The sequence below is a fragment of the Vulpes vulpes genome, chromosome 9 (genome assembly GCF_048418805.1).
Source record: "Vulpes vulpes isolate BD-2025 chromosome 9, VulVul3, whole genome shotgun sequence".
Taxonomy (NCBI): Eukaryota; Metazoa; Chordata; class Mammalia; order Carnivora; family Canidae; genus Vulpes; species Vulpes vulpes.
Window position 1 is genome coordinate 58,956,064 of NC_132788.1, and position 11,410 is coordinate 58,967,473.

Sequence of the window (11,410 nt, forward strand, 5' to 3'; positions counted from 1 at the left end):
CAGTGGGAAGGACAGTAAAACTCATGGAATGACAGCTCTTGGGGGTCTCATTGCTATTTCACTTCATACACTCACGTGAAGGAATTAGGAAGTCTCTGTTTCGTTCCCTCCTGGCCACTAGGAGGCGCACTCAGGAGCAGGAGAAACGCGGGCGGAAATAATCCAAAAACTGGATTATTCTCGGGAGGAATGGCTTCAGTTTCTGGCGGAAGTGTACGCCCTCCACCAGGTCTTAGAGGCTCAGAAAAAACTCCAAATTTTCTACGCAGTCCCAACAGCAGGTCTGACAAACTTTCAGTACTACTCCCAAATATTAACATCTAGGAAAACAAATTTATCTCTGGACTTTTTTCCGTATTATTTTCCTGAAGTGTCCTTCTTTTCTCTGAGGGACCAAGAACCGGAAGCGCTCTTTTTTTCCCCTGCCAGGACCCAGAGGTTAAGTCCCATCAGGCCTCGCGCGCCACCTTCCCCTCTCTTCCTCGGGGCCGCCTGCGGAGGTGGCAGCCATCGATCGCTGGGTGAGTTTTAATCTTTAGCCATCCGCGTGTGTGCGGTGTTCGCCGGGTCCTGTCGCTTCCTGGTAGGAGGCCCGCCCTTCCGAGCTGCCGTCCTGGTGGGCTTTGTCCTTGTCGGCGGGCTGGAGTGCGTTCAGGAGCAGAGCGAAGCGGCCCAGCCGTTGGTGGAGGTTGGCCTCCCAGGGCCCCTTGCCGTCCCCCGGAGCCGCCTGATGTCTCTGAGGGTCGCGCGCGGACAGCCTGTTTGAGCCCTGGGAGTGAAGGTCGTTGTTCGTGTCTGGCCTAGGGGGTCTTGTGGGGGCCGTGGAGCGGCCCGAGGGCTGCGGTGTGTGACTGGATACTCGAGTCCCCTTGGCCCGGGATGGGTGCCGCGTGCATTTTCTATTTCCGCTGCCCGACGCTCCCGTGCAGTTCTGTGGTCTTGGGGCTGCCGCTGCGGCCAGACCGCCACAGGGGACGACCGGCACCGCGAGCTGAGAGCCGGTTGGTTCGCGTTGACAGGAATGTCAGTAGCGGGTCGGGTCTCTGGGAATATAAAGCCGCGTGGTCGTCCTCTAGGTAATGCTGCGGGCCCAGGTGCGCTCGTTCGCTGAGCGCTTCACGGGGGCCAAACGAGGCAACAGAGGCGGTGACGGGAACGCGGTGCGCTGCCGCTTTGAGGAAGGTTTTTATTTTTATTTTTTAAAGATTTTACTTATTAATGAGAGAGAGACAGAGAGAGAGAGGCAGAGACACAGGCAGAGGGAGAAGCAGGCTCCATGCAGGGAGCGCGGGTCTCCAGGATCACGCCCTGGGCCGAAGGCGGCGCTAAACCGCTGAGCCACCCGGGCTGCCCATTGAGGAAGGTTTTTAATCGATCCTCGGATGATCTCCAGGTAAGACGGAGAGTTCGGGGCCCTAGGAACATCTTACAAGGGCGTCGTGGTTTTGTAGGTCCCCTGACGGGGAAACCCAGGTTCCTCTACACACCTCGGGCGCCCCGTGTGCCGTAGAGCGTTCCCATTTTCCGGGGAGGGAACAAAGACTCCAGTGCGTGTAGGCTGCCCAAGCTCTGCGTAACTGATCGGAACTGGACCGTGCGCGGTTCGTGGAAGTGGGATTTGCTGCCCTGTGGCAGCCGAGAGTGTGTGAGGGACAGTCCGTCTCAGATCAGCTGTTAGCAGGCATCCTGGACTTCAGCGGGGGCGGTGACCCCTGACCTCCCAGGATCGCGTCTGGAGAGTGGTTGGTATTCTGCCAGCTTCGGAGGCGGGAGGGACAGCAAGCCTGGCAGAGGTACCCATTCCATTCCCAGTTGGCTCAGTAGCTGGTGATTGGAAGACACTCTGCAACAGCGTTCAAGCCTTGAGCAGGAAAACCTCCTTCCGGGACTGCTTGACACCGTCTCTGCCTCTCTCTTGAAGGCATCATGGCTGCCCTCAGACCTCTGGTGAAGCCCAAGATCGTTAAAAAGAGGACCAAGAAGTTCATCCGGCACCAGTCAGACCGATATGTCAAGATTAAGGTGCATACATATGGTACCGGGATGGAAGTGTTCGTTGGGGGGGGGGGGGGGGGGTTGTTCCTAAATAGGCTGTCGGATTTCTGGCATCACCTGGTCAGATCGCCTTTGGCAGGTGGACCAGTCTGGTTGGTGGTAGAGCTCTCTAGAAGCCAGCTCTCCAAGTATGTCTTACTGGCACTCGGTCACTTGATTAAATGATTAGGGGCACTTGGCTATTTTCAGGCATCTATCTAGTGGCTTGAATCATTTTAGGTGGCCTTAGGCTGTTAGAAGTAGATCCTTATTTTATGATGAGAAAAATTAACATCTTAAGTGCAGTGATGAAACCTATGCCATTCAGTTTTGTTTTGTTTTAAGATTTACTTTATATTTATGAGAGACAGAGGGAGGAGAAATAGGCTCCATGCAGGACTCCATCCCGGGACTCCTCAGGGACCGCACCCTGAGCCAAAGGCAGCCGCTCAACCACTGAGCCACCCAGGCGTCCCTGCCACTCAGTCTTAACAGTACACAATCCCTTCATGTTCTGTCAGTTTGTAGTCCTCTATTCCTCTGTTTATTAGGAGTGTGGATATGAGTCTTATTCCTGGTAGTCAAAGGCAGAAGCCCTGTTTTTTTTCCACCAAGAAAAATTGAAAGATGTAGTGAAATACTTAAGGACAGCTACTATTTGGTATATTTACTTTTCATTGAGTCCCCTTTTCCTTTCAAAAGGAAGAGTTGTTAGCAAAGAAACTAACCCTCCCATGTTTATTTCAGCGCAACTGGCGGAAACCCAGAGGCATTGACAATAGGGTACGCAGAAGATTCAAGGGCCAAATCTTGATGCCCAACATTGGTTATGGGAGCAACAAGAAAACAAAGCACATGCTGCCCAGTGGCTTCCGGAAGTTCCTAGTCCACAACGTCAAGGAGCTTGAAGTGCTGCTGATGTGCAACAAGTGAGTTGGGTCCCACCTCTGGGTTTAGGAATCAGTCTGCATCTGAGCATTTTTAGTAGGGACTCTAGACTTCATAGAATACATTTGGAAGAGGTGTGTTTTTCTCTCAGGAGCTTAAAGAATGGTTGTTGGGGCTTTGAAATGTTTCCTTTGCTGGAGCAGGGTAAGGGAACTTGTCCTGAAAAGTGTAGACACCCAAGACCTGCAAAGAAAAGGACTTTACCTAACAATAAAAACACTGTGGTATTTACTGTCAGTTTTTTGCAGAATGTTGCTTTATGTGGAAGTGGGGGGGGGGGGTATCAGACCTAAGGGGCACCTTTATGCTGTGGCCACGAGTGTCTTCCTTCAGAAAGCTATAGGAATATAGACGAGTTGCCTGATTCAGAGCTCTGATCTGAGGTGGAGGGAAGGAGGAAGACTTGGCAGAGGGTGACTTGCACAAAGTTGTAGAGATGCAAGAGTGTATGGAGGGTTCACATCATTACTTCCAAGTATTTTGAGAAAGACAATTTATGAGCTCTGTGTGAGAGAAACTTGTAGTCTGCTTGGGTCAAAACTATGTCAATGGGATGAGAAAACATTTAACACAGAAAATGATTTAGTTGCTTTGAGTCTGGATTAGAGGGAATGGTGTTTTTTGGTTAAGCAGAGGACAATTTGCATTCTATTAAACAGAAACTGAAGGCTTGTGTTTTCCTAATTAGGACTTGGAAAGGGTGACTAATTGTAGCATCTGTGTGTGTGCTTACAAAGATCTTTTATCTATAGCAGTTGTAGACACAAGTAATAGAAATAAACGAAGCCATTATTCTCTCTTTGGTTGAGTTCTCTAGGTTGGGAATTGAACTGGATGTTAAAATGATGGAAATTTTCCTTAGGAAATCCTTGGGTGAGCATAGGAATTAGGGGTGGCTACCTTTTAGGTGGATCAGAATTGTGACAGAAAGATGCAGTCCCCGTTGGGTAGCAGAAATGCTGCTGTGCAGATGTTGCTGGTTGCCAAAAAGATACTAGCTTGGCAGTTTGTGTCAGGAGCCATAGAAATATTTGGAATCTGTGACCTTTAATCCACAAGTTCATTTCCGGATATTTATCCCTAAATGAAAAGCAGGGAAACTTTGTGAGACTTTGCAGCAGTAACTGAATTGTTGAAATAGAATTTTTGAATGGTGGGATTGCGAGCACTGGGTGAATGTTACATGTACATTTAAAATGATTGTTATGTGTGGAAAATGCCCAGGTAGATACTAAAGTATTTAAGATGATATGTATAGTGACTGGAGTGTTAAATACACATGTGGACAAGGACCTGAGGAGTTTTTGAGAAAAAAAGATTTCAATGTTAGAAAAAAGATATCAGACTATTTCAAAGTATAGCTACTTTGAGCTTGAGTGGACTCTTATGGAAGACAAAAAAAGTTCTTTGAGTTGCTTGTCTCACTGATAGGCTGTTTTGCTAGAGTTGTTTTTGGTTTTGTTTTGTTTTGTTTTGAGACTTTATTTATTCATGAGAGACACAGGCAGAGGGAGAAGCAGGCTCCATACAGGGAGCCTCATGTGGGACATGATCCCGGGTCTCCAGGATCAGGCCCTGGGCTGAAGGCGGTGCTAAACCGCTGAGCCACCCAGGCTGCCCATTTTGCTAGAGTTCTTAAAAAAACTATGTACGTCCATTGCCTAATTTAGTCATTCCTTACAGCTTGCTTTCTCTCTTTGCTGAAATTCCGCCAGGGGTAGAGTGCCCTTTTTTATTTTAAGATTTTATTTTGGGGGCTCCTGGCTGGCTTAGTAGAGCAAGTGACTTGATTTCAGAGTTGTGAGTTCAAGCCCCACGTACATTGGACATGCAGCTTACTTAAAAAGTAAATAAATACAAATTTTGTTTTTAATTTTTACATAATCTCTGTGCCCAGCATGGAGCTTGAGCTTGGGACCCTGAGCTAGGAGTCGCATGCTCTACTGAGTGAGCCAGCCAGGTGCCCCTAGATCATCTTCTTAATCTTTGATGGTGTCAAAAATTACTTCTTCCCTGAAATGTGCTCATTAGGCCAATTTGTTACCAAACCACACCAGACTGCCTGGTGCAGCTATGAGGAATGAGGTTAGAACAGTATATGGCACCCAGATACTCAGGAAATAAGCATACCTACTTGCTGGATGACTTCAGTCAATCTTCTCAATTGAATTTTGTCTGCAGCAGACAAGTAAAATGTTAGTGTCTGGGGCAGGAAACCCTTGGTTTAATCAGACTGTTGGATTCCGCTCTTGGTTACTTAGAGAGTTTAAAAACTTCACGGGCAAGTCCAAGCTCCCTGAGACTGTGTTGGGCCGGTTGACTGAAAGGATTGGGAGAGAATCTGGGACTGAGCCATCCTAGCCGTGTCCCATTTCTAAATACCTAACTTGGGAATTCACTTCCACCTGTAAGGGTCATGGTTTGTAAGATGGAGGCAATACCTGGATTACAAGGCTGCTGTTAGGATTAAATGAGAGGGGATCATGAGAGTGCTTCTGTCACTGCCAGGGAAAACTTTAAGAGCCTTACTGCTGGTACCATGGAATAGGAATTTGGGATTTGGGACTGTGTGGGTCTTGTATTAGCTTTGCCAGCGCCCTTGTTTCTCTGCTGTGGCTCTAGAGGTGGTGTGACCAAAAACCACTGCCCTCCCAGGGAAACTCCATGTATGCTCACATCTAGCTTGCTCCTTACTCACTAACTGCTTCTCTTCCAGATCTTATTGTGCAGAGATTGCTCACAATGTATCCTCCAAGAACCGCAAAGCCATTGTGGAAAGAGCTGCCCAGCTGGCCATCAGAGTCACCAATCCCAATGCCAGGCTGCGTAGCGAAGAAAATGAATAAACAGCTTATGTGCGTGTCATATTTGTGTTAATAAAACCATAAAACTACCATCTGGCATTTCCCTCTTTGAATTTACTTTTTAGTTTCTTAACTGACAACTCCTGGAAATTATTCTTTTCCCAATTAATGCTCTGAGGAATATTCCAGTTGGAGGGGATTTATAAAGGATACTTGATTCTTCATAGGGCACAGGCATCTGGCTCCCAGAGCAACCTTGTCAGCACCTAAAGAGTTTTCTGAAGGTGTAGGATCCTTAACATGACCGTTGGGCCTCTATCAGTATTGGATTTAACAATCAAACTGCCTTTTCAACTATAGCCCTAAACCTGAGGCCACGATAGCTAGAATTTAACTGTGAATTACAGGCATCTCTAGAGACACCGAGGTTTGGTTTCAGACTACTGATAAAGCAAGTCAAACATTTAAACATACAAAAGTTAACGTTTACACACTGTGTGCAGTAGCATGTCTACACAATGCATCCCTTTAAAAATAAGTTTATTGCAAAAAAATGCTAAACATCTTTCTGTGAGTTGTAATCTTGGCTGGTGGATAGTCTTGCCTCTATGTTGATGGCTGCTGACTGATCAGGGTGGTGGTTGCTGAAGGCTGGGATGGCTGTGGTCTTTAAGACCATAGAGTTTACTGCATTGACTGAGTCAATAATGATTACTCTGTGGCATGCAATACTGTTAGACAATACTACCCAGAGAACTTTCAAATTTGGGAGTCCATCCCCTCAGACCCTGCCCCTGCTTTATTAAGTTGATGTAATATTCTTCAGTTAAACAATCTTTACCAGCATCTTCACCAGTAGATTCCATCTCAAACTTTTGTTCATAAGAACTCCTCCATTTAAAGTTTTCTCATGAGATTGCAGCAGTTCACTTACATCTTCAGGCACTAATAGGAACATCAAAGATCACAGATCACCATAACAAGTATAATGAAAATATTCAGAGAATTAACAAAACAGGAAGTAAGCAAATGGTGTTGGTAGACTTGGCTCCACAGTTGCCACAAACCTTCCATTTGTTAAAAAAAAAAAAAAAAAAAGGCACTATTTGAAAAGCACAATAAAGCGAGGCATGTCTGTATAAGGTTATAATACTCTTTCCAAGAACTGGTAGTGAATGGCACTATGGTCAGGGGATATGGCATGTGGTACTCTAGAACAAGACCATTGCTTCTAGGGTATTTGTTTTTCCCTATCAACCTGGGTGACAGATACTACCCTGGTTATAATTTTCTTGGCATGCTAGCCATGAGTGGATTTAAGTCCCCTAAATTGGGTAGGTAAATTACAGGTTGCCTGCCTCCAGTTCAAAACCTAGTCAGAAACCTTTAAATTCCATGATTCCTTTAACTTGAGAAATATACGGACGGTGGTCTACTGAGTAGAGGAAGTGTGCAGAGAAAAAGTAACACTGCATGATCTCTCCTTTATTAACCTGGGATAGCACAGAAAACTCTTTAGCCTATCATTAAATGTTTGTGTCTTCAATTATAAAAACCAGAAATAATATGTTCAAAACCTTCCTCAGAAAGACAAACCAACCGGTTACACCTACGCAGGTGACATGAAAGGCGCTCTTTCTGCTTACTTCCCAGTTGGCTACATGAGAGCTTTGAAATTAAAAACTACCCACATTGGATCTAATTCCTTATCCTGACCACCCCCTACAAAAGGCCAAATTTCTGATTCATTACTCCCAATTAGAGGTTAAAGCATTTTGAATTCTAAAATGTGAACAGCTCAGAGAAGCTTAAGTTCTAAAATGCCCAGCCAAAGCACTAATGTTTGGCCTATTGGTGAGTGAAGTGAAAGTGGGAGAACTGAGTGACAAATATGGGGCAAGTGGGAAGGAAGGCCAGCCAGCTGCCTCCTAAACTTTTGCAGCTGTGAGCACAAGAGGATTTCTAAACACGACTTAGTCCTTTGTGAGGCAGGGACCCTCTCAGTATGTGACAGCCCAGTGTGAGGTCACACATCCATGTTTGTGCGGAAGGGCTTGGAAGATGTCCGTGCCCTGTTTCTTTGAATGACCGTCCTGAGTTAAAGGGCCCAACTGTTGGCAGCCTTGCAGCTCCTGCTGGGGGCCTCGAGCTGGGGTCCCTGGAGAAGGCACTGTAAGCCCTGACCAGGAGCAGGAGGGCCCCCAGCGAGATGAGGAAAGAACAAAAGCCTCAGGGGGGCTGGGGGAGCGGTGAGGCCTCAGGAGTGGGTCGGCCCTCATTCTCTTGAGGAAGGGCCCCCCTCCACCCCGGGGTGGCCGGGGGAAGGACTAGCTGAGATCCATCGAGTCTGTGCTGGGGGCCGAAGTAGAATCCTTCTGGATGCTTTCAAAGAGAGCAGCAAGTTCGGGGTTGGATCGGATTTGAGAAGAGAAGTCAGCCATGATGGGGCTTTTCCCTACTTCTGGGATGGTCAGCAGGGCAGCCACTGCCCTCATCGCGGAGCGTTTCAGCTCGTCTTGCTTCTCAAATTCCTGCTTCACGGAACCGGCTTTGACCTAAGGTGGGAAACGAGCCATGCTTTATTGAGCCTGGCCTTGTGCCCCAGCCACCTCACTGGGCCCCGGATTCCTCTCAGCCACCTGTAATCCTTCCCAGCTTAAATCACAGCAGGCTCCCCTGCTTCCAGCCTCCAAACTGACGCAAAAGCATCTTTTGCGCTTTCACCCTTTTGTACTTTCACCCCATGGATTTCCCCAGAGGGGGATTCTTTGTCATTTGAACCAACTTCAAGGTCACAGGGGGCCTCTGACCAGCCAATTTAAACTGCTCACCGTTCTTTTCATTAATAAATAACTGGATGGTGACAGATGCTGGAAAGTGTTAATTATCTCCTTCCCCTGACAGGAGGATTCAGCCTATCTTTGCTTAAAACAGGTTCTTGGTACCATATGACTGAACTCAATGAATGGGTCACCATGACAGTCACCCAGCTGGCCTCATCCTCACCCCCGACTCCGGTGCCCACCGTGCTAGCTCTTCTGCACAGGCAACTGCATGGAAACACCCCCCAAACTGCCTTGCTTTCCTTGTTTCTTCATCCCCCACCCTTTGCTACTTAGAGAATCTCAGAATTCCCCCACTGCTTATGGAATAATATCCAAATTCCTCTCAAGGCCCCTGGCTGAGCCCAGACACAGACTCCTCCCCTTGAAGGGTCCAGTGTAGAGGTTAAGAGCTTGCCATCTGGATTAGACAGTATTGGGTTCAAATAGCTCTGTCCTGTAAGAGCTGTGACTTCAGGTAGTCACTGTGAGCTGCACTTCCCTTTCTAGGGTAAGAGCCTCCGTCCCATAGAGTTGCTCTGAGGGTTAAATCACTTAACACAGGTCCAGGCGCCCTGCTCTGAAACCCTCGGGGCCAGCTATGCTTTTGGAATTGGGCATTTTGGGGAGTTTCAGAAAGGTGACTGTGCAGACAACATACTACAATATCCTGTAATCAAATATATTAATATTTCCCCTACTAAATGAAAAATGAAAGAATATTATGACTGTTGCAATGAGAGAGAAATAAAAGTCATAAATAGCCTCAGGTCAGTTCAAGTCATGTTTTGTGGCCAAACAAGTTATTATACAAAGCTTTGGTTTGGGGTTCCTGGGTGGTGGCTCAGTCAGTTAAGTGTCTGCCTTTGGCTCAGGTCATGATCCTGGGGTTCTGGGATCGAGCCCCACATTGGGCTCCCTGCTCAGCAGGGAATCTGCTTCCCCCTCTTCCTCTGCTATGTGTGCACCGTGCCCCTCTGGGGGAGGGGGGAGCTTTTGATTTCCAGAGCTTTGTAGGTTTCAGTGGATGAGGGATTGTGAGCACAGATGCAGCAAGTTCTCATCACAGAACCGGACAAACAGCATCCTCTGTGCAACCGGACTGAGTGGCCTTTGTGTGGGCCTCAGATCAAATCTCCTGTTGCCATCTCAACTGAGTGAAGGGCTGTCCTGATGCTGCAACACCAATCTGCAGCCCTTCCCTGTGAACTGTGATTTTTCTCCATGCTGAATGGCTCAAAAGAAGCCTAGAAATGATCTGGCCACTGAAACTGTCAAGACTGCAATGGCCCCGCACAACCACTGTTTCCTTTGACTTCATACCAGGCATATGTTACAAACTGAAACTTCCAAGATAAGTTTCTATCTATTAAGAAATTCCCAATCTTGGGACATCAGAGGTTGAGCATCTGCCTTCAGCTCAGGTCATGATCCTGGGGTCCTGGGATCGAGTCCCACATTGGGCTCCCCACAGGGAGCCTGCTTCTCCCTCTGCCTTTATCTCTGCCTCCCTCTCTGTGTCTCTCATGAATAAATAAATGAAATCTTAAAAAAAAAAAAAAAAAGAAAAGAAATTTCCAATCTTACCTGTCTTATCCACAGAAGATTTCATTTTATTGGAAAAGGTTTTGTTACTTGAAAATCACTGTTCTATGGGTATCTGTCCTCTTTAATGTCCAATCTGGAATACTCTGCCCTCTACCCTTTCAAAACCCAAGTTAGTTCTTTCAGTCAATAGGTAATTACTGGATACATACTAGGTGTGCCAGGCTCTGTTCCCAACACCAGCCCCCTAGGCCTTCCACTCCAGATCCCTCCCCTGGATCATTGAGGCACTCCAGCCTAGTAGCAACCCTGCCCTATATCAATCAACCAATCAATGGGTTTTAGCTTTCCAAGAGTCTGATTCAGCTTCCCAATTAGGATGTGGGAATAGGGAACCCACCACATTCAATGCTGTATTCCTGCTACCATGCAACGAGGCCCGGCAGCCAGGAAATGTTTAATGAATGCAAGAAAGAGCTGAGTTTGAATCCCAGTTCTGCAATTTACTAGCTGGGTAGCCTAGGTCAATAACTTTACCTCTCTGTTCCCCTGTGTATACAGTGGTGACAATAAGAAATACTTTACAGGATAATGACAACGAAGCACTTCATATGCCGCCTACAAATGGTAACTGTAAACAATCTACAGGTGTGCCCAGGGCTAGGTGGGGTGGGGGTGGAGAGGTACCTTGGCGGTGCAGGTGGCTCTGAGTGGCTCAATGAGCCGGTCCACCCTCTGCAGAACAGGTGCAGGACACAGGGTAGCCAGTCGGGCGAGCATGATGAAGGTCAGCATCTGCCCAGGAGGAAGGAGGCAGAGTTCACAGTCAAATGGCCCAGGACCAAAAGGAACAGAGCCCAAGGAAGATCAGAGGCTCTGGTAGCAATGCCTGCAGGTCAGGTCCAAACGCTAGCACTAATGCCCACCAGGGCCCTACTAGACTCTCTCCTGCTCTGGGCCTCAGTTTCCTTATCCATAAACTGAATGACAAGAGCTGCCAGGCCAACTACCCTTGGCTGACCTGAGGAGGATCAGATCAGAATAGGCACCAGGGAAGGTGCGATTCTCCAGCTCAGATGCTCACAGGGCCAGGCAGGTATGTCCATGAGTGAAGAGGGCCAGAGGGTAACTGGGCAGGAGTAAGGAGTCCATGCTCCAGACAGCAGCTGTCAGCTCCAGCCAACTGTGGCTGTGGGAACGTGGCCCAGGGCTGACGGCCTGTGTGCTAAAGTGACTCTGATTTTCATGTAAGATGTC

The 11,410-nt window shown here is 47.5% G+C and overlaps 2 protein-coding genes and 1 non-coding gene across 6 annotated transcripts in view; 2 read left to right on the forward strand and 1 right to left on the reverse strand.

Moving 5' to 3' along the window:
• Nucleotides 1–433: 433 nt before the first annotated feature.
• Nucleotides 434–5,876, forward strand: RPL32 (ribosomal protein L32). Of its 3 annotated transcripts, none has more exons than XM_026016941.2 (4): nt 434–521; nt 1,922–2,022; nt 2,782–2,963; nt 5,699–5,876. In XM_026016941.2, exons 2-4 carry the CDS (start codon nt 1,927–1,929, stop codon nt 5,826–5,828), a joined length of 408 nt encoding a protein of 135 aa, XP_025872726.1. In that variant the 5' UTR covers nt 434–521; nt 1,922–1,926; the 3' UTR covers nt 5,829–5,876. The 3 variants fall into 3 exon arrangements, with proteins under 3 accessions (XP_025872726.1, XP_072576353.1, XP_072576354.1); XM_072720252.1 differs by having other exon boundaries at nt 485–521; nt 1,813–2,022; XM_072720253.1 differs by lacking the exon at nt 434–521 and adding an exon at nt 1,205–1,393.
• LOC112933754 (small nucleolar RNA SNORA7) lies at nt 1,715–1,854 on the forward strand. The gene has a single exon (XR_003237737.1). It is a non-coding gene; the product is annotated as a small nucleolar RNA SNORA7 (small nucleolar RNA).
• A 433-nt stretch (nt 5,877–6,309) lies between the features above and the next one.
• The window catches only part of CAND2 (cullin associated and neddylation dissociated 2 (putative)), a 35,082-nt gene continuing 29,981 nt past the window's right edge, over nt 6,310–11,410 (reverse strand). For both annotated transcript variants that reach the window (XM_026016940.2, XM_072720251.1), the window contains exons 14-15: nt 10,841–10,948; nt 6,310–8,341 (exon numbers count right to left, since the gene is read on the reverse strand). In XM_026016940.2, coding sequence (XP_025872725.1) covers nt 8,114–8,341; nt 10,841–10,948 — 336 coding nt within the window. In that variant the 3' untranslated portion in view covers nt 6,310–8,113. The remainder of the gene's footprint in view (nt 8,342–10,840; nt 10,949–11,410) is intronic.

Bases quoted from the DNA above. Each gene is read 5' to 3' on its own strand.
- RPL32 (XM_026016941.2), top strand. From the start codon at position 1,927: ATGGCTGCCCTCAGACCTCTGGTGAAGCCCAAGATCGTTAAAAAGAGG. The intron at 2,023-2,781 runs GTGCATACATAT...TGTTTATTTCAG, and splicing joins ACCGATATGTCAAGATTAAG to CGCAACTGGCGGAAACCCAG. The intron at 2,964-5,698 runs GTGAGTTGGGTC...CTTCTCTTCCAG, and splicing joins GTGCTGCTGATGTGCAACAA to ATCTTATTGTGCAGAGATTG.